Genomic DNA, 26,189 nt, shown 5'->3' on the forward strand with positions numbered 1-26,189 from the left:
TTTAAAGGTTTGTGTACGGTAGCTGTTGAAGTCCGATTGTAGGTGGTTGCTATTCGAGGAGTCGCGTGGTTGGAGCCATTTGTTTTGTCATTGCTTCTTGTACTCAGGCCGATAGTTGTGGTCTCGGAAGGTTCCACGTAGATTTTTTCCAGCACATGTGTTGAAAGGTCGGATTAAGGGTGCGAGTGTGGGTGATTACTGGAGGCTCCCGCTTTTAGAGATGCACAGATGTTAGAGAGCATGGAAGGTAATATGGATAGTTTGTCTATTATTGGCCCACATGAGCAACTCATGGGAGTGCTCCTGGTGTTTCCTTGTAAGTGCATGAAAAGGGATTTGAGGTCACCTAATTTCTCATCAATACCAGCTACAAATACTGCCAAGGTGTTGAGCAGAGTTAGCTGAACGTCCATTTTGTCCGATTGATATTGTAGTGCTTCCACTAGGAGCTGCATGGTTTTGAGCAGGGAGGTCCAGGCGCCATCTGTATGCAGGTTGTAATGATTTGTGAAAGGTCCTGGCCAGTTGGTGATGCAACGCTTGTGTCTGTGCTTGCTCTGATCCTTGCGCAGTTGTTGGGAGACGGGTGACTGAAAGGTGGAATGGTCGCGTTGGTCCTTGCTTCGTCATCAGGAGACTGCTGGCTGGGATCTAAGGTGAATCAAGTAGCAGAGGAGGAGTCTTGGGAGTATGCGACAAGCATATCTTCCCACTCTTGCGTGTTTAGGTAGGATAAGGTTTCTTCACCTGCCCGTGCTAAGGCCCTCTGTTTTCGTATTTGCTGGGAGAGATGTTGGGGAGGGAGGGGCTCAGATCCTTAATTTATTACGGTTCCCTGGCAAGCAGCATCTTGAGGCAAGGGTGTGGGCAGTACGTCTGGTCCTCCTTTTTGATGAAGACGGACTGTGCAGCTTTCAGTCCACGGAGCGCTAGATTGATTTATTGGGTCGCACTCAGTTGAGGGGAATCCCACCATGGGTTTACTGGAGCCTGTCTGGGCTCCTCATGCACCTCTGCCCTGATGATTGTCACAGGTTGCCCCTGGGGCGACAAGGTTTTGCTGGTTACAGAAGGCTGAGCAGGCCTATTAGGCTTGATGTAACCCCCCGTTGCAGCAGAGTCAAGTCGTAACGGTGAGCTATCTGCTGTGTTTGTAAGGATTGACAGAATTAATGGTGGCTGTAACCCCTGTGTTTCAATGCAATTTAAGAGGAGGGCGAGTCCGCCGTTTTTTGGAAAAGGAGCACTTGGTATAAATTTTCGGTTGGCAATTAGTGTTGCGATGCTTTTTAGATTGTTCCGGGCTGTTTTTGAGTTCCAGACTGTGTCCAGCAACAAAGTCTGGAGATGGGTTGCTCCCCTTCCCCTTCCCCTTCCTGGTCTGGCTCTGACTCAATCTTGATAAAAGGTAAGACATTCTGTGCCTCGTGATGGCTATCCGGAGCCTGAGGTCTCCTCTTCCTTTTTCCCATTGCGGTTTTGTTGGGGGGAGGGGAGGAGGGTGCCTTTCTTATTTTGCCTGATCGCATGGTCATGTGTTTCCCTCCTTCTCTTCCTTCCCTTATGTGCCTCCTGCGGTCCACGTGGGCTTCTGCTGATGAGGTGGGGGAGGTAGTGGAAGTGGTAGCGCAAAGGAGTTGATGATCGACTGTTGAAACTGTCGCTCGTCAGGACACTGGGTTCCGCTGAGACAGAGTCAGGTGCAGATTGAAGAATATCTGGAGGACCTATACTGGTGCCACCAATGTTGCTGACTTGGCAAGTGGGGCTCGCCGGCCATCCGCAAGCAGCACCCACCCTAGGAGGGCCACTTCCGCAGATGCTGGGGCACACCCTTAGCGGTGGCTGAGTACAGTCTCCTCACTCGCCTGTCACCTAGCACCTACACGCCGAAGAATAGATATAACTGCTCCAAGAATTGTCCCCCGAAGCTGTAGACCGATTAGGTTTGCCTCCGGGTAGCAGCGTCTAGCCTGGGGCCAGAGAGTCCAATGCAGGAGCACCGGCTTGGGGGAGAGTGAGGGGGGGCAAGGGGTATTGAGACAACGGTGGAATGATCAAGGCCTGGGCAGGACCAGCGGTCTCCTGCTCCGCCACTTGCCCTGACCAGCATCAGTCCCCCTCACCGCCCTCTCCCCTCAGCCTGCCCCTACTGCTTGTGGCACCACCTGGCCAGCCAGAGCATGGAGGGTCAGGAGCCCAGGATCTGGGAAGCTCTGGGGCTCAGGGCACAGGGGATCGAGAGGCAGAACGCAGGACGGGGGGTATGAGGTGGATGAGCGAGGAGTGGGGGGCAGAGAGGGCGGAGTCGAGCAGGAGGAAATGGGGGAGCAAGGAGGGAGGCAGGGCACAGATGCCAATGCAACAGCAGGACAACAAGCCAGACGGGTGGGTGAGTGAGTAAGTGGGCCCACAAAGCACCCCCGCCTGGTAAGTCCTGCTCGTCCTGAGGCCACAGACACCCCCTGTGACCACACAGGGCAACCCGGCCTGACACCTCTCCAGCCCCCTCCCCCACACACCAACGTGACTACCACCCTGCACTTCTCACAGCCCCTCAGCCCTCAACCCTCTTGCCTTACCTCGTCTCTCCCTCCTGTCCCCTCCCTTTCAACGGGGATCCGAACACGGACGCTGAAGGCTTTCCTCTCTCCCACTGTTCCGCTGCTCCACTGCTCTACTCTGCTCTGCTCGGCTCAACTTGTCAGGCAGCAGCAGTTCCTGTCCTGTGAATACTGACTCCAATCCGTTGTTGTCTCTTCTCTTCTTCAAGGGTACTCCACTAACCAGTACACCGCACCCGAACGCCTGAACAAGAAGTATCCCTTCTTACTTTTCTCGCAGCACTAGGTGTGTGTCCTGTCCTCCCACTGCAGATTTAAGTAGCGTATACTGTCTTATTTTTTTGCCCCGGTGCATTCTGGTAACTGTAAAAAGATGCTAGTTTCTTAGCAATTACCAGCCAACATTGTAAGTTGTGTATGTTTGGATATATAAATAACAGATTTGGTAACAGTAGCTCTGTAATTAAGGTTTCATTGCTTAGTCAACTGAAAAATATTTTAATTGGTTAGTAACTTGAATCCTCCGTGATGAAACTTTCAATAACATTTTTTTCCACCTTTTTTTTTTTTAAACATTTCTTGAAGATTGGTTACAGAGGTCAACAATAATAGGTGTGGTCTAAAATGTGTTTCCTTTTCAAAATCCTCACAGAAATATATGCACACCTGCACTGCAAAAACTTCTCAATAGATTTACAACAAACCTAAAAGTAATTTGACATTTGGTCCTACATGAAATTGTGTGTGGTTTGGAGTATATCTTTCAGATGGTTTCTGAAATATTAAAAGAAGAAGAAATAGCCCTTTGTTGACAGTGTTAGGATGTTGCACTCATCCAGTAGGGGCTGCTGGCATTGTGAGTGAGGAGAGGGGAGATCTGGATGAAGCATGGCTGATACATGCCGCAAACAAAAAGTCACTTGTGCTTGAATCAAACTGGTGTAACAGCCCATGGTGGTGAGGGGACCAGAGCAGCAATAGGCCATGATCTTGTAATATGCAGTCCCCCTTGGGTATCAGTCATGAACGCAGTGGCCCAACTACTGCCCATTTCCCAGGTGGGGCAGGGATGAGATGAGCATCAAAGTACTAGCAGCTACGCACAGAGTTATGCTGGTGGCTCTCAGGAGAGTGCTCAAGAGTGAGGGTGAAGAACTCCTAAACTAAGCAGCGAAAATGCTGTCTTGAAGGTGTTCCCCTTCCCTCTTACACAAAAGACATAGCAGGTCCAGGAACCAAAGTGTTAAGAAAGTGAGGAGCAAGAAGGAGGAATGCAGAAGAACTGAGTAAGGGCTTCTGTTCATGGCAACTAAAGACATGGCAGACAGCATAACTTTAAATAGAAAACCAAGTCAGTGTTAAACAAAATGAAGATGCCTCCTTACCAAGGTGATGACTCAACCACAGGCTGGAAAGTAGAGTTTGCTATATTGAATGATTGCTATATTGAATGAGTTATTGACTCCCATCTGATGTCACTAACTTGATATTCTCCAATTTAGGCAATCGGTAAGAACCTCAGGGTAATTGTGATTTACTATAATGGACCATACTGCACTGGAGCATTGATTACTCAAATGGAGGTCTAATGTTTTTCTTCTGGATGAAGGAGTAAGTTAGGGCTCCAATACAACAGAGGTTCAGAGGTTTGACAGAGTTGAGCTGGCCCTTATACCTTTTAGGGGTTTGGGCATAGGTTCTTTTACAATCAACAAGACTAGTTATTGCCACTTTCTTGTTCTTCAGGGCAACTTTATCCTCTGGGGTGCGGGTTAGTTGTCATTTTCCTGTAGGCTTAAATGAGGGGAACACTTTGGAAGGTGGGGCGATTCCAGGGTGAGGGTGTACTTCAGAACTATATACATTTAAGTCAATATCTTTGAAAGTGAAGAGCCTCAGGTCACAAACAAAACCCAGAAGATACTGTCTTGCAGCTATGAGCCCAGATATGACATCTACTTCTCGCGAATGAAGGCATTCCATAAAACACAAGGCATATCAACAGACGATCTGGACTTTGAATACCTTTGAAACCGCAGGGGTTGCAGTCTTACGAAGAGATGATCTTCAACCTGTGCAACCTAAGGAGAGCCCTACAGGATAGATCCATTTTACTTGTGACTGATTGGAAGGGAAAATGGTAACTCAAATGATCATGGATACCTCAACACTTCCCAAAAGAAATTCCTCATGATTCGTATCACTGACATAATGTTAGACATTGTGGTGGACCAGATATTGGGGACTACATCTTAATTTAGTGTGAAACTCCACATTAGATAGAACTGGTAATGCAGGCTCCACTAAAGCAGGCATCGAAAAGCTGAAGAACATGTTCATTAAACTAGGGAGATGATAGGAGACCCACATTCAGGTGAAATGTCTCATAACTCAGTTTTTAGTTCGAAGCCTACCAGACAGTGTAGCTGTCTGGTTTGCTAGACATCTTGGGGACATTCAGAAAGCTGACCTAGGAATGCATTCCACCCGTTGCTTACCATTACTGTATTCTTCCACAAACTTTCTGTAAACAGGCCTTTAAATCTGGTCCTCATCTTGTCACATTTGCTGTGCATTCAAAGACAGAAGTCAAATGTCATTCTCTCTCTTCGAGGGAGCTTGGTGTTTATTTTTCTTTCTCTGACTTCAAAGTGAGAGAATTTATGTGACAATTCTGTTGAGTACCCATGTAAGACAAGAAGGGATGTTCTATTTTTCTAATACACAACAGAAAAAAATTAACTGTGGTGATGTTTTAAAATATATCAGAATGAGTACAAATGTAGCACTTTTTTTTGCAATTCTGAAGTTTGGTGGAAACCAATATTTGAATACGTTCAAAACACATCAATACACTAGATGATAACATTTGCACACATTGATATTTATGTGCAGTAAAGTCATATTTTGGTGCTAATGTGATGGGTATTTTATTTGAAATGTGTTTCTATAATGGTAGTGCACTACCACATCATGCATATTCCACACTAAGCCACTCCACTCTATGCCCTTCCACTCCACGCCACACCACTCCATTCTACGAGACTCCACTCTATAACATGCCACTACACTCTATGCCCCTTCACTGTAAGATACTCTGCGACACACTACTTAACTCCACGCCACTCCAATATATGCCGCTTCCTCTGACACAACTCGTCCCTCCACTCCATGCCCTTCCACTCTAATTACCCCACTCCTGTCTACCCCACTCAACTCAATCTATCCCACTCCGCTCCAATGTACCCCAGTCTATCCCACTTCGCTTCTATCTACCCCAGTCTACTCCAGTCTATTCTACCCCACTCCACTCCAGTCTACCCTACTCCATTCCAATCTACCACACTCCAATTTACCCACCCTACTCCACCCCAATCTGCTACACACACCTCCAATCTACCCCACTCTACCCCGCTCTAACCCAGTCTACCCCGCTCTAACCCATTCTACCCTTCTATAACCCAATCCACTCCAGTCCAGTCTACTAACTCCACTCTACCCCACTCCACTCCAATCTACCCCACTCCATGGCAAGCTACTTTAATCCAGTCCAATCTATCCCACTCCACTCAATCTACCCCAACCAACCCCACCCCACTCTACCCCACTCCACCCCACCCCACTCCACCCCAATCTATTGCACTCTGCTCCTGTCTACCCCACTCCACCCAAATCCACTCCAAGCTACCCCACTCCATTCTACTGCAATCCACCCCACTCCATTGTACCCCAGTCCAGTCTACCCAAATCCACTCCAATCCACCCCATTCCAATTTACCCCACTCTGCTGCAATCTATCCAACTGCTCTCCTCTCACCTCATTCCAATCTACCCCATCCAACTCCACCTCAATCTACCCTACTCCAGTCTACTCCTGTCCAATCTACCCCATCTCCTCCACTCCAATCTACCCCACCCTACCCTACTTCACTCCAGTCTACCATACTCCACTCCAATAATCCCTCTTCAGTCTGCCCCTCTCCAATCTACCTCACTCCATTCCAATTTACTCTACTCTAATCCAGCTCCAATCTACTCCACTTCACTCCACTCCTGTGTATCCCACTCCACTCTTCCCCAATCTATCTCACTCCACTCTGTCCAACTCCACTCTGCCCCACTCAGTCTACCCCACTCCAATCTACCCACTCAATCCACCCAGGCTACTCCACCCTAATATACTCCACCCCACTATACCCAGTCTACCCACTCCACTCTACCCCAGTCTACCATAATCCATTTCACTCTACCCCAGTCTACCCCACTCCACTTCACTTTAATCTAACATGTGCCACTCAACCTACCTCATCCCAATCAACCCCACACCACTCTATCGAACTCCACTCCAGCCTACTCCACTCCAGTCTACAGCAATCTAATCCACTCCTATGTCACTCCAGTCTAACCCACTCCAATCTACCCCACACTACACTAGTCTACTTAAATCCACTGTACTCCACTCTTCCCCAATCTACTGCAGTATATCTCACTCCACTCTACCCTGATCTACCCCACTCCAATCCAGTCTACCTTACTCCACTCCAGTCTACCACACTCCACTCCAAACTACCTCAATATATCTCACTCCACTATACCCCGAGCTACCCCACCCCACACTAGCCTACCCCACTGTAGTCAACTCCAATCTACCCCACTCCAAATTACCCCACTCCATTCATCCCACTCCAGTCTACCTCACTCAATTCCAATCAGTTTCACTCTAATTCACTCAGTCTACCCCACTACACTCCAGTGTTCTCCAGTCTATCTTACTCTACGCCAAACTTGGCTCTACTCCAATCTATCCAACCCCACCCCACTCTTCCCCAAACTAACCCCCTCTACCCCAATCTACCCCACTCCACTCTACTCTACCCCACTCCACCCCAAACTATTGTACTTCAGTCTACTTCACTCCACTCCAGTGTACCCCACACTAACCCAATCTACTCCACCCCAATCTACCACACTTCAGTCTACTCCACCCCATCCCAATCTACCCTATACCACGCTATCCAACTCCATTCCACCCTGCTGCACGCCAGTCTTCCCCACTCCACTCCAATCTATTTCACTCCACCCAAATCTACCCCACTCCAATCTATCCCAATCCACTGACTCCACTCTTCCCCAATCTACTCCACTTCAGTTTATCCCAGCCCAGTCTAACCCAGTCCACTCCAATCTACCCTACTCCAATTTACCCCACTCTAATCTACCCCAATCTACTTTAATCTACCATACTCCACTCCAGTCTACCCCATTCTACTCCAATCTACCCTCTCTACTCCAATCTACCATGCTCATCTACCCAACTCCCCCACGTTAATCTACCCCACTCCAATATACCCCAATCCACCCCACTCTACCCTCACTCTACTCTAGGCCAACGTACCCCACTTCACTCTACCCCCAACATTTCCTATTCCACTACACCCAAGACTACTCCACTTCAATATACCCCACCCCATGCCACCAACTTTTAGCTATGCCGAACAGCAGCCACACTGGTGTACAACATGGCTAAAACACAATCGCATAGGCGAGACCTATCGCTTTGCTAATGGTTGTTACCTATGTGCATATAGAAATCGAGTGGGTAGGGAGTAAGCATAATAGTGCATTAATTTGTTATGTTTTATTCATTTGTTTATGTATTTATTTTGAAGTGCACAATTACCAAACAGGCATCAAAACCTGATGTGAACCTAACTCCTAAACTTAAAAGAGATCCGTGCTGAAAGAGCCAGGTTTTTAAAGCTTTCCTGAAATTCGAATAGTTGGTCGAAGATTGTCTGGCAAAGATTTCCAAAGCACTGTCACCTGAGAAAAGGGTGAGACTACCTTAGTTCCCCTTCAACACCTTATTTATCACTAAATGATGGCTCTGGCTGGACTGGAACATGGAAGTTAAAAAGTTGCTGAAAAAAGGAAGACCCTTTATTATGCAGTGCCTTGAAACAGATGCAAAAACCCTTAAACACGGATTGTTTGTGGAAAAGGCAGTCAGAATTTTTAATGGTGACCATAAGTAGACAACGTATATCGTAGGTTAAGCAAAAGTTGGACTGGTGCATTTTGAGCCAGTTGAAGAAGTTGAACTCTGGGAACAGGTTGTTCTAGATGCAAGACAACATGATATTTAAGTCAGTATGGTCAGGCAGAAAAGGGAGTTTTTTATTCAGAGCAGGTGCCAAAAACATGAAGCAGAAACTTTAGTCACTTGAAGTTGAAACAGTACCACGCCATTGAAATGGACACTCAAGTTTTCCACCATTTTATAAGGAATATGGCTTTGACCCAAAGTGTCAGGCCACTAGGAGGATGCCTCCCAGAACAACTATGTTTGTCTTGTCAGTGTTAACTTTTAGGCAGTTGTCTCATCCAGTTGGTAAGTGCTATGAAGCATGTCCAAAATGTATTCTGTGCCAGTTGAGGAGTCTGTACAGCCTAATATCAGCTGTGTATCATCAGTGCGGCGCATGTGGGACAGCCTAAAGGATCTTATGAGCCTGGTTGGAGGAGCTACCTAAAGACTGAATTAAGGTAGGCTTAAGGAAGAGCCCTGTGGCACATCGCAGGACAGTTTAATTGGGAAGGAGCGATAGGCAGGCATTCTAATCTGCCTGAGTCATGGTATCACGCCAGAAAGAGATCGAGTAGAATCAAAGCTGCTATACATCCATGACACAAATCATGCACAGTTCCTCCTGGACAACAACCCGAGCTATCTTACTTCTGTGAAAAGGTCAAACTTTTTACTGATCGGTATCAAGTAATACATTTTCAATTATCAAGGAAGAAATTTGGGAATGGACTTCTGTCTCCACTATTTTAGCATTAAAGATGAATAGAAAGATAGGTCTACTGGTACTTAATGCAGCAGCAGACTTCAAAAGTGGAAACACGCATGCCCTTTTCAGAATCATTTTAACCTTAAGGATTTTGTTCCATTTTTATATCCTACATCTCCAACATTCATCTGAGGCATCCAGGTATATGACTGAGTCTTTGCAGTGCCGTGTTAGAGACCAGTTGAACATAAGCTTCCAGCATTGCTATCGGTGTACAATACTTCTATGTCCCCAGAGGACATCTCACCAAAGGTTTCATACTCCTCGATCTCTCTACCAATTGCATGGTCCCTGGTACTTGACAGTGCCACTTCTGGTTCATCTCCCCCTCCTTCAACTGCTTATGTATGTTTAGTATCCCCCCTCCCTTTGAAGTGTTACACTTCATAACAAATTATATGAAGGGTGTTGCTTTAATCAAGTGCAGCACCCGTGACCTAGCTGGTTGTAACTTAAACAATCTAGTTTGCTAATCCAGTATTTTTTTTTTTTTTTAAACATTAGGCAGATAGCTTAATGTTCCCTTTATGAAACATGTATTTTATGGTATGGCAGTCAGCCTCCTTCCATTTCAAAATGACTGATCACTGACAGCTTGTGAGTTTGTGATTCTCATGGTTCGGGATGGGAAAGTATTCAAACCGAAGAGGATCGATACCACATCCCATGCCAGTATCATTCTGCTTGCGATGGCTTTGGCACATGTACTCTTGGACTGGCATGGGTAACCAGAAAAGGCCCTGTAATATCTATGCATCCACAGCCTTATCCACGTGGGTCCATTTTCTTTATCCATTTTTCTCATTGTCCATACTTGTAGTAATCTTAGCTGGGTTGCTTGGTGGTATCTCCCAAGGTCCAGGCTTGCCAAATATAGGAACCAATTTGAATCTGAATCAATTTGCCATTACACTTACCACTGGCGCATAGTAGTTGGCTATTACCCAATCCCTAAATCTCTAACTAGAACCCAAACACTTTAGGACTGAACTCCGGGAACCCAATACCACCTGATTGAAAGACTTTTCAGCATGCAAAACAGTGAGTATCACTGTGAACCTCTTTGGGCACTTTTTCTATCATAAAGGCTGTTCTTCGAACGTCATTATGTGTTTGCCTTTAAATTAATACATCCCGATTAGTCAGAGACCTCTACACCTGGCATGTGTGTGCCTAATCTTGAGGTAAGAACTCTAGTGAAGAGATTCATGTTTACATTGAACAGTTCGATTAGCCTTTACAATTTAAATTACCTAGGACTATTCATCGGTTTGGAATGAGTGTAATATATACCTCTGCTAAAGTGTTTGTGACCACGATTCCACCATCAAGGTATTAAACAGCACTGCTGGGATCCCTGTTAGAATCCCCATGAATTAGTTATAAAACTCTGTTGAATCTTTTTGTGCCCTAGGACTTCCCAGACGCGTGGGAATGTATTGCTCCCCTGACTTCCTTCTGTTCTACAGTTCTATCTTGTTTATCATTCTGTTGTGTTGGCAAGAGTCACTGGGGGTGGAGGGGAAGTTGGAACCCACTAATTACTCGGACCCGTCGTCCTCTTTTTTTAAAATCTCATTTAGTATTCAGGAGTGGATCGAACGGTCTAAATTTTTCCACCTTTGCCTTTTCTCCCTCGCCACTGTGCAGCAGAGTTCTAATATACCGGTCCTATCCTGATGAAATACCATTGGCTTGCTAGGATATGATCTGATTTATTTCCTTTATCGTAAAATCTTTGACTAGAGTCATTTGTGCTGTGTTTGTCTCTAGGAGGGTGAGTCACTTTTTAGTCTGTTAATCAACCACACATTGTAGCTTTTTTGGTTGTGCTAGCCTGGGAGAAACTACAAATTGCTCCACCCTGCACCCCAATGCTCCTGTATAGAGCATGAACCAACTTACTTTAAGCGTAGCAATATAAAGGTTAAAGAGCAGCCACAGAGATTTGTAACCTTAGGCCTATAATACTACCCCTTTGTCTGCTTGGTATGTTTTACTTGACATTTGGTTTTGCTAGAATGTAAGCCAAGTTTTGCATCTCTGGTACCTACTCAAAATGTAGTCCTGCTTGGACTCGTAACTAAAGTCACCACCTCCTTACCAATATCTGCGTTCTTCATATCAGTCAGCAATATTGTTGTTTTGTCCCACGTCTCTAAAAGCAGAAATCCTGTTTAACACCCTAAGCTTTGAGGGGCTTCTGGGAGTGCCTTTCATACTGTACTGCTGTGAGGTGTTCTGGCCGTCTCTTGTGACTCTTCCTTTGTCCTATCTAGTGGTGTCATGCTTCAGTTCCTTATAGCTCAGTATAAGGGTACTCCATAAAGTCTTTCATTATGCAAGACCTCTTGCTCCTGACGTGAGCAGTTCTTCTTGTCCCTGTAGTCCAACCTGCTCTCTTTTTCCTCCTCTTCTCTAATACCTGTCAGACCGTAGCTGAAGCTACTGACCTTACTGTGATATAATTCCTTTTATCTTAATTACATTTCATCTGGGAAGATTCATCCGTATCATACCAAAAAGTACAGATACAGAATGATGCACCTGGCTCTTCAGCAGTATGTTCGCTGCTCAGTCCTGGTAGTATTGTATGTGACTTCCCTTGAAGAAGATCTTATCATGTGATGTGCCTGCTCTTAAACTTTGCTTTCTGACTGGGAAGGGCAGTAGTTTAGATACAATATCTCCCATATGATCTTTTGCTTTGTTGGATGATTTTTACAACCCACTCTATACACTCTATCTAGGGTTATCATGAGCAACATTACTTTTCCCAGAATGTTTCTGATCAGGGATTTCACACAGCCAATTTTGTCTTATTCTTTCATTTCCCCTTTCAAATATTTTTTCTTGCTATTGTCCTGCTGTGATATGTTCTCCCGATCTTTGCACTTTTCTAAAAGTGACTTAAGTTGTGACTCCCGAGGTACTATACATGTTATCGCCCCACTGGTCTCTGACAGGGTGTGCGTAATCTTCTCTTCTGAGCTCAGTGTGGTACCAGACCCTGTTTGTCTATGTTCAGTTGACTGATGTCGCTTTCTAGGCCATTTTGAAACTGCAAAAGAACAACCATCAACAAACTGTCAGTCTTTCCTAAAGTCTACCAGGCATGGCCTTGTGAGGGTCATGAGGGGTGAACTCCTCTTAGTTGCTGTTGCATCATTTAAAATGGGATTCCCGGATGGGATCGCGGCCCAGAAGGCACCTCCTTACACTTGACATAGGTGGTGAGTTTGACATGTGTTGAGGTTTTGTCATCTGTTTCATTCATCCATTTTCACCCTTTTTCACCCTTTTTGGTCGACCCAGCAATCAGTGGAATCACCCATGTTTTGTCCTAGGTAGGTAGTTTATAGGCATAAACCCTCTTGGGTTTATTCCACCACCAGAATCCTGATTAGCCCTCTAGAGGCTCACCCAAATCCTCAAGTTGAATGTCCTCCTCTGGCTCTACCATGTATAGTAAACCAGTAAAGGTTAGCAAGTCCCATCCCTCTTTCTCTCCCCCTCCCCAACAATCTGCACTCAGTCAACCAAACCCCTATGTGAACTTATTAGATATGGGATTAGTTGTTACCCCAAGGGCACATTCCCTTGTTTGCTATCACAAACACCTTTTTGGTTTCTACAGCTTCCAATTAAACAAATCTGTTTAACGTGTCTGTGCCTTACAGCAAGCCAAAAAGCCACCCTGTTCGCTCTGTCAATTAGTAATTGCTGTAAGCATCTAGGAAACTAATGGAAGTATCACAAAATTCCTAAGAAGGAAAACATGCATCTTCTATCTGCACTGAGTACTTAAAACTACAATTGTCTTTCTCTCCGTACCTCAGTCTGTTCCTTCAGCATTGCCTTTCCTGTGTGCAACGCCTATTTACGCTCAGAAAGCTAAATATATCTTGAAGCCGTCTATCAAAGACAATATATTACATGATTACCTAACCAAAGAAGTCTGACGTTAAGCGAATCCATGCTGTACAATGTAAGGAAATGGCTCCCTGTTGCAGTTACCCCCACTTTTTGCCTGATACTGATGCTGACTTGACTAAGAAGTGTGTTGGGACCCTGCTAACCAGGCCCCAGCACCAGTGTTCTTTCACCTAAAATGTACCATTGTCTCCACAATTGGCACAACCCTGGCACCTAGGTAAGTCCCTTGTAACTGGTACCCCTGGTACCAAGGGCCCAGATGCCAGGGAAGGTCTCTAAGGGTCTTATGCCACCCTAGGGACCACTCACTCAGCACAGACACACTGCTTGCCAGCTTGTGTGTGCTGGTGGGGAGAAAATTACTAAGTCGACATGGCACTCCCCTCAGGGTGCCATGCCAACCTCACACTGCCTGTGGCATAGGTAAGTCACCCCTCTAGCAGGCCTTACAGCCCTAAGGCAGGGTGCACTATACCACAGGTGAGGGCATATGTGCATGAGCACTGTGACCCTACAGTGTCTAAGCAAAACCTTAGACATTGTAAGTGCAGGGTAGCCATAAGAGTATATAGTCTGGGAGTCTGTCAAAAACGAACTCCACAGCTCCATAATGGCTACACTGAATACTGGGAATTTTAGTATCAAACTTCTCAGAATAATAAACCCACAATGATGCCAGTGTTGGATTTATTAAAAAATGCACACAGAGGGCATCTTAGAGATACCCCCTGTATTTTACCCAATTGTTCAGTGCAGGACTGACTGGTCTGTGCCAGCCTGCTGCTGAGAGACGAGTTTCTGACCTCATGCGGTGAGAGCCTTTGTGCTCTCTGAGGACAGAAACAAAGCCTGCTCTGGGTGGAGGTGCTTCACACCTCCCCCCTGCAGGAACTGTAACACCTAGCAGTGAGCTTCAAAGGCTCAAGCTTCGTGTTACAATGCCCCAGGGCACTCCAGCTAGTGGAGATGCCCGCCCCCTGGACACAGCCCCCACTTTTGGCGGCAAGTCCAGGAGAAATAATGAGAATAACAATGAGTCGTCACTGGCCAGTCAGGACAGCCCCTAAGGTGTCCTGAGCTGAAGTGACTCTAACTTTTAGATTCCCCCAATAGGGATAGGAATGTGACCCCCTCCCCTTGGGAGGAGGCACAAAGAGGGTGTACCCACCCTCAGGGCTAGTAGCCATTGGCTACTAACCCCCCCAGACCTAAACACAGCCCTAAATTCAGTATTTAGGGGCTCCCCAGAACCTAGGAACTCAGATTCCTGCAACTTACAGAAGAAGAAGACTGCTGAGCTGAAAACCCCTGCAGAAGAAGAAAGAAGACACCATCTGCTTTGGCCCCAGTCCTACCGGCCTGTCTCCTGCCTTCTAAAGAAACCTGCTCCAGCGACGCTTTCTCCAGGACCAGCGACCTCTGAATCCTCAGAGGACTGCCCTGCTTCCAAGAGACCAAGAAACTCCAGAGAACAGCGGCCCTGTTCAACAGACTGCAACTTTGTATCCAGAGGAGCAGATTTAAAGACCCCTGCAATCCCCGCAAGAAGCGTGAGACTTGCAACACTGCACCCGGCGACCCCGACTCGACTGGTGGAGAAACAACACCTCAGGGAGGACCCTCCGGCGACTCCGAGACTGTGAGTAACCAAAGTTGTCCCCCCTGAGCCCCACAGCGACGCCTGCAGAGGGAATCCCGAGGCTCCCCCTGACCGCGACTGCCTGACTCTAAAATCCCGACGGCTGGAAAATACCCTGCACCCGCAGCCCCCAGCACCTGAAGGATCGGAACTTCAGTGCAGGAGTGACCCCCAGGAGGCCCTCTCCCTTGCCCAGGTGGTGGCTACCCCGAGGAGCCCCCCCTTGCCTGCCTGCACCGCTGAAGAGACCCCTTGGTCTCCCATTGAATCCTATTGCGAACCCGACGCTTGTTTGCACACTGCATCCGGCCGCCCCCGCGCTGCTGAGGGTGTACTTTCTGTGTGGACTTGTGTCCCCCCCGGTGCCCTACAAAACCCCCCTGGTCTGCCCTCCGAAGACGCGGATACTTACCTGCTGGCAGACTGGAACCGGGGCACCCCCTTCTCTCCATTGAAGCCTATGCGTTTTGGGCACCACTTTGAACTCTGCACCTGACCGGCCCTGAGCTGCTGGTGTGGTGACTTTGGGGTTGCTCTGAACCCCCAACGGTGGGCTACCTTGGACCCCAATCTTAACCCCGTAGGTGGTTTACTTACCTGCAAGAACTAACAATACTTTACCTCCCCCAGGAACTGTGAAAATTGCACTGTGTCCACTTTTAAAACAGCTTATTGTGTTTTATGAAAAAAGTATATATGTTACTGTGATTATTCAAAGTTCCCAAAGTACTTACCTGCAATACCTTTCAAATGAGATATTACATGTAGAATTTGAACCTGTGGTTCTTAAAATAAACTAAGAAAATATATTTTTCTATAACCAAACCTATTGGCCTGGATTTGTCTCTGAGTGTGTGTTCCTCATTTATTGCCTGTGTGTATGTACAACAAATGCTTAACACTACTCCTTTGATAAGCCTACTGCTCGACCACACTACCACAAAATAGAGCATTAGTATTATCTCTTTTTGCCACTATCTTACCTCTAAGGGGAACCCTTGGACTCTGTGCATACTATTCTTTACTTTGAAATAGTGCATACAGAGCCAACTTCCTACATTGGTGGATCAGCGGTGGGGTACAAGACTTTGCATTTGCTGGACTACTCAGCCAATACCTGATCACACGACAAATTCAAAAAATTGTCATTAGAAATTGATTTTTGCAATTTGAGCTATTTTTCTAAATTCTTAAAATACCTGCTAGGGCCTTGTGTTAGATCCTGTTTAGCATTTCTTTTAGAGTTTAAAAGTTTGTGAAAGTTTGAATTAGAACCTAGAACTAGTTTTAGATTCTTAAAAAGTATTCCAACTTTTAGAAGCATAATGTCTAGTGCAGAGATGAATGTGGAGGAACTCGACCTCACACCTTACCTCCATCTTAAGATGCGGGAGCTAAGGTCACTCTGCAAAATAAAGAAAATCACAATGGGCCCCAGACCTTCCAAACTACAGCTCCAGGAGCTTTTGGCAGAGTTTGAAAAGGCCAACCCCTCTAAGGATGGCAACACAGAGGATGAAGATAGTGACTTGGAGGAAAATTCCCACCTACCAGTCCTAACTAGGGAGAACAGGGCCACTCCAGCCCTGTCTCCAAATATAGTAGTCAGAGATGCTGCTTCCCTCACAGGAGGGACCAACATCTCTGAAATCACTGAGGATAACTCCAGTGAAGAGGACATCCAGTTAGCCAGGATGGCCAAAAGATTGGCTTTGGAAAGACAGATCCTAGCTATAGAAAGGGAAAGACAAGAGATGGGCCTAGGTCCCATCAATGGTGGCAGCAACATAACTAGGGTCAGAGATTCTCCTGACATGTTGAAAATCCCTAAAGGGATTGTAACTAAATATGAAGATGGTGATGACATCACCAAATGGTTCACAGCTTTTGAGAGGGCTTGTGTAACCAGAAAAGTGAACAAATCTCACTGGGGTGCTCTCCTTTGGGAAATGTTCACTGGAAAGTCTAGGGATAGACTCCTCACACTCTCTGGAAAAGATGCAGAATCCTATGACCTCATGAAGGGAACCCTGATTGGGGGCTTTGGATTCTCCACTGAGGAGTATATAATTAGATTCAGGGGGGCTCAAAAATCCTCGAGCCAGACCTGGGTTGATTTTGTTGACTACTCAGTGAAAACACTGGATGGTTGGGTAACTGGAAATGAAGTGCATGACTATGTTGGGCTTTATAATTTGTTTATGAAAGAACACATTTTAAGTAACTGCTTCAATGAAAAGTTGCATTAGTATCTGCTAGACCTAGGTCCAATTTCTCCCCAAGAATTGGGAAAGAAGGCAGACCACTGGGTCAAGACTAGGGTAACCAAAACTTCCACTGGGGGTGACCAAAAGAAAGGGGTTACAAAGCCTCCCCAGGAGAAAGTGGGTGACACTAGAAACAAAGAAAAAGAGTCCTCTGTAGGCCCCCAAAAACCAGACCAGGTGGGTGGGCCCCAAGACACAACCCAAAACAAAGGTGGGTACCAGGGTAAGAACTGGGATGCCACTAAGGCATGGTGCCATAACTGTAGACAGACAGGGCACCACACCAAGGACACTTCTTGTCCCAAAAACAAACCCCCTAGCAAAATCCATGGGGTGACCAGTGTAGCAATTGGGGATGACTCCTCAGATGAGGAGGTCTTCATAGCCTTCAACTGGAAAAAGGGCCCAACAGGTGAGTTGGAGATTCCAGAGGGAAGTAGACACTTCCACCACCTACTGGTGAATGGAATCCCAGCCACTGCCCTGAGAGACACTTGTGCCAGTCACACTATTGTGCATGACAGGCTGGTGTTCTCAAACCAGTACATCCCAGGTGAGACTGCCAGAGTGAGAGTTAGCCCAGACAGGGTCACTGATAGGCCTGTGGCTTTTGTGCCCACAGAAGTGGGTGGGACTTTTAGCTGGAGAAGGGTGGTAGTCAGTACAGACCTCCCCCTTGATTGTCTCCTTGGAAATGACTACCCAGAGGTTAGTCAGAGCCCAAGAGAGGAACTGGTCCAGTGCCAGTCCTCTCCCAAGGATTCTGAAGGTGCTACCCCTGCAGTAACTGCAAGTAGGCCCCAGAAGAAAAAGAAAAGAAAACAGAGTAGGAAAGGTGGACAACCTTTAGCCAAGGTTCCAGCAAGCCAAGGAGATTCTGCTCCAGTAGGGGAGAACTCCACCAGTGGCACTGATAAAGTCCAACCTGACCCTCAAGAAGTCCTGGCTAGTCAGGCAACTGTTAAGCCTGAGTGGGTGGCTCCTCAGCTAACAGAAGAAAGAGTGGAAGAAGGGTGTTTACTACAAGATGTGGTAACCCCCCACTCTAATACATCAGACAGGCACCCTGAACCCAAAGAAGCCTGTAACTTAGCCCCTTCCCTTGTAGGTGAAGAGCTAAAGGTGTGGTTCTGGGCACTGACAGCTGTCAGTGGCCTCTGCTGGGTGTTAGCCTTTACGGCTGCACTATCCTTGGCATGGTGGTCAGACCCCATGCCAAATAGCAAGTTAGGCCCCCTGACCCTGTTGGTCATGGTGGGGTTACTCCAGCTCTGGGTAACCTCTTTGGGTAAGCTAGGGGTGACCCTGGCTAAAATAAGATTAGCAGAGGTGGATACCTCTAACCCCAAAATAGAGAGAATGGGTGAAGACATTAAAAGCACAGACAAGAGGCAATTCAGACTAGGTCCTATCACTGTGGAAGTGGGTCAGTTCCCCAGAGGGAATCACCTGAACAGGAGGATGTGAGGCAGAGTAGGCCCTGCAACAAACCAGCCTATTTCCTCTACTCTTCCTCGCCTGACAGACTAGGAAGACTCTCCCAGCTTTGGCTGAGTCTCCTGGCCTGTGGGCTGGGGGGGGGGGGCTTGTGTAAGGAAATGGCTCCCTGTTGCAGTTACCCCCCACTTTTTGCCTGATACTGATGCTGACTTGACTAAGAAGTGTGCTAGGACCCTGCTAACCAGGCCCCAGCACCAGTGTTCTTTCACCTAAAATGTACCATTGTCTCCACAATTGGCACAACCCTGGTACCTAGGTAAGTCCCTTGTAACTGGTACCCCTGGTACCAAGGGCCCAGATGCCAGGGAAGGTCTCTAAGGGCTGCAGCATGTCTTATGCCACCCTAGGGACCCCTCACTCAGCACAGACACACTGCTTGCCAGCTTGTGTGTGCTGGTGGGAAGAAAATTACTAAGTCGACATGGCACTCCCCTCAGGGTGCCATGCCAACCTCACACTGCCTGTGGCATAGGTAAGTCACCCCTCTAGCAGGCCTTACAGCCCTAAGGCAGGGTGCACTATACCACAGGTGAGGGCATATGTGCATGAGCACTGTGCCCCTACAGTGTCTAAGCAAAACCTTAGACATTGTAAGTGCAGGGTAGCCATAAGAGTATATGGTCTGGGAGTCTGTCAAAAACGAACTCCACAGCTCCATAATGGCTACACTGAATACTGGGAATTTTAGTATCAAACTTCTCAGAATAATAAACCCACAATGATGCCAGTGTTGGATTTATTAAAAAATGCACACAGAGGGCATCTTAGAGATACCCCCTGTATTTTACCCAATTGTTCAGTGCAGGACTGACTGGTCTGTGCCAGCCTGCTGCTGAGAGACGAGTTTTTGACCTCATGCGGTGAGAGCCTTTGTGCTCTCTGAGGACAGAAACAAAGCCTGCTCTGGGTGGAGGTGCTTCACACCTCCCCCCTGCAGGAACTGTAACACCTAGCAGTGAGCTTCAAAGGCTCAAGCTTCGTGTTACAATGCCCCAGGGCACTCCAGCTAGTGGAGATGCCCGCCCCCTGGACACAGCCCCCACTTTTGGCGGCAAGTCCAGGAGAAATAATGAGAATAACAAGGAGGAGTCACTGGCCAGTCAGGACAGCCCCTAAGGTGTCCTGAGCTGAAGTGACTCTAACTTTTAGAAATCCTCCATCTTGCAGATGGAGGATTCCCCCAATAGGGATAGGAATGTGACCCCCTCCCCTTGGGAGGAGGCACAAAGAGAGTGTACCCACCCTCAGGGCTAGTAGCCATTGGCTACTAACCCCCCAGACCTAAACACACCCCTAAATTCAGTATTTAGGGGCTCCCCAGAACCTAGGAACTCAGATTCCTGCAACTTACAGAAGAAGAAGACTGCTGAGCTGAAAACCCCTGCAGAAGAAGAAAGAAGACACCAACTGCTTTGGCTCCAGTCCTACCGGCCTGTCTCCTGCCTTCTAAAGAAACCTGCTCCAGCGACGCTCTCTCCAGGACCAGCGACCTCTGAATCCTCAGAGGACTGCCCTGCTTCCAAGAGACCAAGAAACTCCAGAGAACAGCGGCCCTGTTCAACAAAGACTGCAACTTTGTATCCAGAGGAGCAGATTTAAAGACCCCTGTAATCCCTGCAAGAAGTGTGAGACTTGCAACACTGCACCCGGCGACCCCGACTCGACTGGTGGAGAAACAACACCTCAGGGAGGACCCTCCGGCGACTCCGAGACTGTGAGTAACCAAAGTTGTCCCCCCTGAACCCCCACAGCGACGCCTGCAGAGGGAATCCCGAGGCTCCCCCTGACCGCGACTGCCTGACTCTAAAATCCCGACGGCTGGAAAAGACCCTGCACCCGCAGCCCCCAGTACCTGAAGGATCGGAACTTCAGTGCAGGAGTGACCCCCAGGAGGCCCTCTCCCTTGCCCAGGTGGTGGCTACCCCGAGGAGCCCCCCCCTTGCCTGCCTGCACCGCTGAAGAGACCCCTTGGTCTCCCATTGAATCCTATTGCGAACCCGACGCTTGTTTGCACACTGCACCCGGCCGCCCCCGCGCTGCTGAGGGTGTACTTTCTGTGTGGACTTGTGTCCCCCCCGTGCCCTACAAAACCCCCCTGGTCTGCCCTCCGAAGACGCGGGTACTTAACTGCTGGCAGACTGGAACCGGGGCACCCCCTTCTCTCCATTGAAGCCTATGCGTTTTGGGCACCGCTTTGAACTCTGCACCTGACCGGCCCTGAGCTGCTGGTGTGGTGACTTTGGGGTTGCTCTGAACCCCCAACGGAGGGCTACCTTGGACCCCAATCTTAACCCCGTAGGTGGTTTACTTACCTGCAAGAACTAACAATACTTTACCTCCCCCAGGAACTGTGAAAATTGCACTGTGTCCACTTTTAAAACAGCTTATTGTGTTTTATGAAAAAAGTATATATGTTACTGTGTTTATTCAAAGTTCCTAAAGTACTTACCTGCAATACCTTTCAAATGAGATATTACATGTAGAATTTGAAACTGTGGTTCTTAAAATAAACTAAGAAAATATATTTTTCTATAACAAAACCTATTGGCCTGGATTTGTCTCTGAGTGTGTGTTCCTCATTTATTGCCTGTGTGTATGTACAACAAATGCTTAACACTACTCCTTTGATAAGCCTACTGCTCGACCACACTACCACAAAATAGAGCATTAGTATTATCTCTTTTTGCCACTATCTTACCTCTAAGGGGAACCCTTGGACTCTGTGCATACTATTCCTTACTTTGAAATAGTGCATACAGAGCCAACTTCCTACATACAATATTTGCGCAGAATACCCAACCTTTCTGCATTAATGAGCAGCCGTGCATTCCTTGTGTACTGGCTCCCACCTAGGCATTTATTCACTGGCATTGGAAATGTAAATAAGAACATATTTTTAGAGACCGCTAATGTACAATGTTGCAGATCACCACCATTACCACAAGTGTAAATTGAGCAAAGTGTTATGTTTTAAAAGTGTACTGCATTAGTTTTCACATTTCAAATGTTTTTTTTTTATCTATTTCCTCATTAACATATTCTCTTCTTAACAGTCTTATTGTTTTTTCTATAGAACAAGCAAAGAGCTACAAAGATGAGGGCAATGAATACTTTAAAGAAAAGAATTACAAGAAAGCCATTATCTCGTATACAGAGGGCCTTAACAAGAAGAGCAGCAACGAGGAGCTGATCGCTATACTCTACACTAACAGGGCTGCTGCACAGTTTCATCTAGGTAATAACAGTAGTTGGAGAGACAGAAGGCTGTCTGCAAGGGTGATGAATGTTATACATGCACATACAGAGCATAATATGCTATTTATTACCACTGTAAAGTGTTTGCAAGGGTTGTGATTCATGAGAAGCAAAGCCTTGAGTGGGTCATGATTGCCCCTTCCTTCTTTCAACAATGGAAATAACATATTCTCAGCGAGTCTCAATGAGGGATTACTACCACTTGACAGGGTACATTATCACATTTCTGTACAAAAGGAAATGTACTATAGCATGGATCAACAATTCTTGGATATGATTGACTGTCACACCGTTCATTCTCCATCTGCAGGTTCTCGTGCCCCATTCTCTTGCTTGTTCACTGGCCTTGGACTACTCGACTTTCTTTTGGCTGGCTTACAGATCTTTATGTACTGTTCAAAATCATTAGTTTAATTGATTAGCAGACAATTGCAAGAGAATAGGGCTCACTCCAATGAAATTCTGGTTTGGCGTGAGCAGGCTATGCATGTTGCTCAGTGGCTTCCAGGTAAACATGCGATCTCTTCTTCAAGGTGCTATGTTGTAACTCTGTGGGCTTTTCTGTCACTCTGCTGGCCTTGAAGACTGATGTTTTCCCTCACCTTGAAAGTCAGAAATGAATTATTTTATTGCTCCATTTCTCCATTCCTAATCCTTGGTGAATGTTTTTCGTGTGGGACTTGATAGAATAATCTGTTTTGGGTCAGGTGGCATCATGAGCACCTCACTCTGGGGACAACAGTGACCCATGCAAAGTGGCACACAATGCACACAGGTTGGATTATGCATCCCACCGTGAATCTTCCAGAAGGTAATGACTTGTTGCAGGGACATCTTGCCTCTATACTTCATGTTCTCCACTAAGTGTGCAAATCCACATTGGATGGTTCGGTTCGACTGCATGAACTCCTGTCTTTTCACATGCTGTCGTACTTGCAGCCCCATATTAGGCTCAAGCTTTCTGCGCCTGCCAGATGCTCTGCTTCACAATAGCAGTGCCTCCCATATGTTTAGTCTCTATTCCCCCTTATTTCTAGTAAAACTTCTCTTTTTGTTGGTCCTGCTGGACTCATTGTTTGGTGCTCACCTGTACAGGAGAAGTCTAAATGTGACAGTGTACAGTGACTAACCAATTGGCAGGTATCTAAGGAGTATGTTGATGACCATTGTTGACAAAGTTTACCCAGGCTGTATGTGGTGGCGATTCAAGAGTGTTGTGTTATGACGAAACAAGGGTCAGGTCTGCTCGCTCTAAAACCCTTTGTAGAGTTAACAAAATGTGCATGACAACCATTTGTGTCCACTGGCCACAATACCACCCGCTGGGACCCTTTAATTTGTTGGCAAATGTCACAACTAAGGACTGTGTGTATAGACCAGGCCACCAATAGCGTTTTCTGCAAAAGTGAGATAGTAGCTGCCACACCAGCATGGACATAAGAAGCCCCTTCATGTGCTGCTTTGATGAGATCTAGTCTGTGGCCTTGGTTGGGGATCTCACGATGACTCACCCCTGGTATTGTTGCAAAGGCATTGTTGGTGGTAGGAATATCTTGCAGGATATGCTTTTGGTAAGGGCTTGCCATCAGCCAAGGCTTTTATGGCAGCCAGTGTTTCATCATTCAACCTTGTATTAGTAAGCATTATCACAGCAACAGAAGCCGTAGCTACTGCAGATTTGGCTGCTTCATCAGCCAAAGAGTTTCCTATAAGGTGTATTCCAAAACGTTGGTGACCCAATGTATGTACTACATGAGCCAGTGGCAGATTGTCTTTAAGATCTGCCACTTTCCCCAAAAAAAATCTGTGTTTTATCGTGTTTTATTGTGTTTCCTTTGGAATCTCTGAGCCCAGAGTCACCAGAAGTGTAAGTATTCATTAAAGGACTGAACACAATAGTACATTGCCAAGATCAAAGCTTTGAGTTCCTCAATTTGTGCTGTGCAGTCCCTTAGCGACTGCATGTAGGTTTGTTGAGGGTGGAATTGACCATCCCTCTTACTCCACAAACAGCTGCACAAGCCGCGGGGTACTGATGTTTGGTACCTGCAGCCGGTTGAGCTGAACCATCAGTGTAGATTATTATTCTGTATCTATTGGGAGGCAAAATGTTGGTAGACGTGGGGTATTCAACTTCATATTGCAGAACTTCTTGGGTCTGGAGTTTTGGATCAAAAACTTAATCAATATCAGAGGCAGTCAAGGAGTTAGCCCACTGTGTCCACCGTGGGTGTAATGCTTTTGCCTTCAGGACGCTTGCTTTTGGGAAAGCCTCTAGGACTGGCAGTGGGTTAACAGCAATAATGTGTTTCCCTTGGGCTAATGGTCTCTCCTTTATGACAGCCATTTGGAAAGAAGTCAGTATTTCTTATGTTGACACAAAACATTGTTCTGTGTTAGAGTACAGGTGTGATTTGCATGCTAGGGGTACGTTTTCACCGTCATTGAATGTGACATAGGTGTACCCAATGGCACCCATAATAATCCAGATTACCAAATTTGTTTTGCTTCACATGTGTGCAAATGTTTAGCTTCAAGAATGTTGATGTGTAATTTGTGTGTATTGTGGTATCTAGTGTTTGCTGGACGAATTAAATTGTAAAGTGGTTTAATGCATTGCATATATTCTGGAATGTAAATTCTGCCAAAGTTAAAGAAACCAAGCAACAATTGCAGTTTCTTGATGGCACTTGATGGTTATAATTGTGCACATTTCTCTAGGAATTTAGGAGCCAGGCTGTTCCCCTCATTTGATAATTAATATCCTAAAAATAGGACACTCAGCAAAGCAATCTTTGTTGCCTTGAAATTGAAATGGTAGTCCTGTTCGGCAGACCCTAAAACAATGTGATCCACCATCGCTAGGTGTGTGTTGCGGTCATCATCTCTCAGATAGATGTCGTCTACATAAGACAACGCCTAGGGTCAATATTATGTAATATTGATGTTACACGAGCTGAGAACAATCCTGGACTGTTCTTATACTCTTGAGGTAAACAACAAAATCTCAGTTTGGAACCCAACGTGGAGAATGCACTTAAATCCCAGCTTTCAGACACTCGATTTTTGCACCAAAAAAATATTGGAAATATCCATATCCTTATTTTTTGCACACTATGTTGTTCATTAGTAATGTACTGTGTGAATTCTGTATGGCAAATGTGCGTGTGTTATTGTTTAAGTGTCTGTAATCTAAGACTATTCTATATGAATGGTCTGGGTTAGCTATGGGGAACAAAGGTTTTTTCATTGGAGATACAGATGGTTCATTTACTCCCTGGTACTCAAATTATGAGAGAATTTCCCTGGTGCTTCAGCCTCACGTTTAATAGGATATTGAGGTTGTACCTGTGAAGGGGATTGTATCAGAATTACATAGTATGGGGAATCCCTATCCCACCCCATGTGTTTGCAGTACAGCATTGGAGCCTGCTCCAAAGCCTAATGTGCGGCATAGGCTTCTTTTACTGTGCCTTGAACAAGGACTGAGAAAGAAGGCACAATTACATCTTCCCCTTGTGGGAGCATACGAACAACTTCGGGTTTTCTGCCACTAGTATGTCATAACTTAGTATTAATCTTCCCCAGAAGATCACTTTAATGATGTGCTTAATGTCTCCCTGTAGGAAGTTGGCTCTGTATGCACTATTTCAAAGTAAGGAATAGTATGCACAGAGTCCAAGGGTTCCCCTTAGAGGTAAGATAGTGGCAAAAAGAGATAATACTAATGCTCTATTTTGTGGTAGTGTGGTCGAGCAGTAGGCTTATCCAAGGAGTAGTGTTAAGCATTTGTTGTACATACACACAGGCAATAAATGAGCAACACACACTCAGAGACAAATCCAGCCAATAGGTTTTGTTATAGAAAAATATATTTTCTTAGTTTATTTTAAGAACCACAGGTTCAAATTCTACATGTAATATCTCATTTGAAAGGTATTGCATGTAAGTACTTTAGGAACTTTGAATAATTACAGTAGCATTTATACTTTTTACATAAAACACAATAAGCTGTTTTAAAAGTGGACACTGCAATTTTCACAGTTCCTGGGGGAGGTAAAGTATTGTTAGTTTTAGCAGGTAAGTAAATTACCTACAGGGTTCAGTTTTGGGTCCAAGGTAGCCCACCGTTGGGGGTTCAGAGCAACCCCAAAGTTACCACACCAGCAGCTCA

The 26,189-nt window shown here is 46.2% G+C and overlaps 1 protein-coding gene across 1 annotated transcript in view; it reads left to right on the forward strand.

Moving 5' to 3' along the window:
* The window catches only part of TTC4 (tetratricopeptide repeat domain 4), a 170,017-nt gene that overhangs the window by 40,543 nt on the left and 103,285 nt on the right, over positions 1-26,189 (forward strand). The window contains exon 3 of the mRNA XM_069232620.1: positions 21,834-21,995. Coding sequence (XP_069088721.1) covers positions 21,834-21,995 — 162 coding nt within the window. The remainder of the gene's footprint in view (positions 1-21,833; positions 21,996-26,189) is intronic.

Source organism: Pleurodeles waltl, chromosome 4_2 (assembly GCF_031143425.1).
Source record: "Pleurodeles waltl isolate 20211129_DDA chromosome 4_2, aPleWal1.hap1.20221129, whole genome shotgun sequence".
NCBI classification, from domain to species: domain Eukaryota; kingdom Metazoa; phylum Chordata; class Amphibia; order Caudata; family Salamandridae; genus Pleurodeles; species Pleurodeles waltl.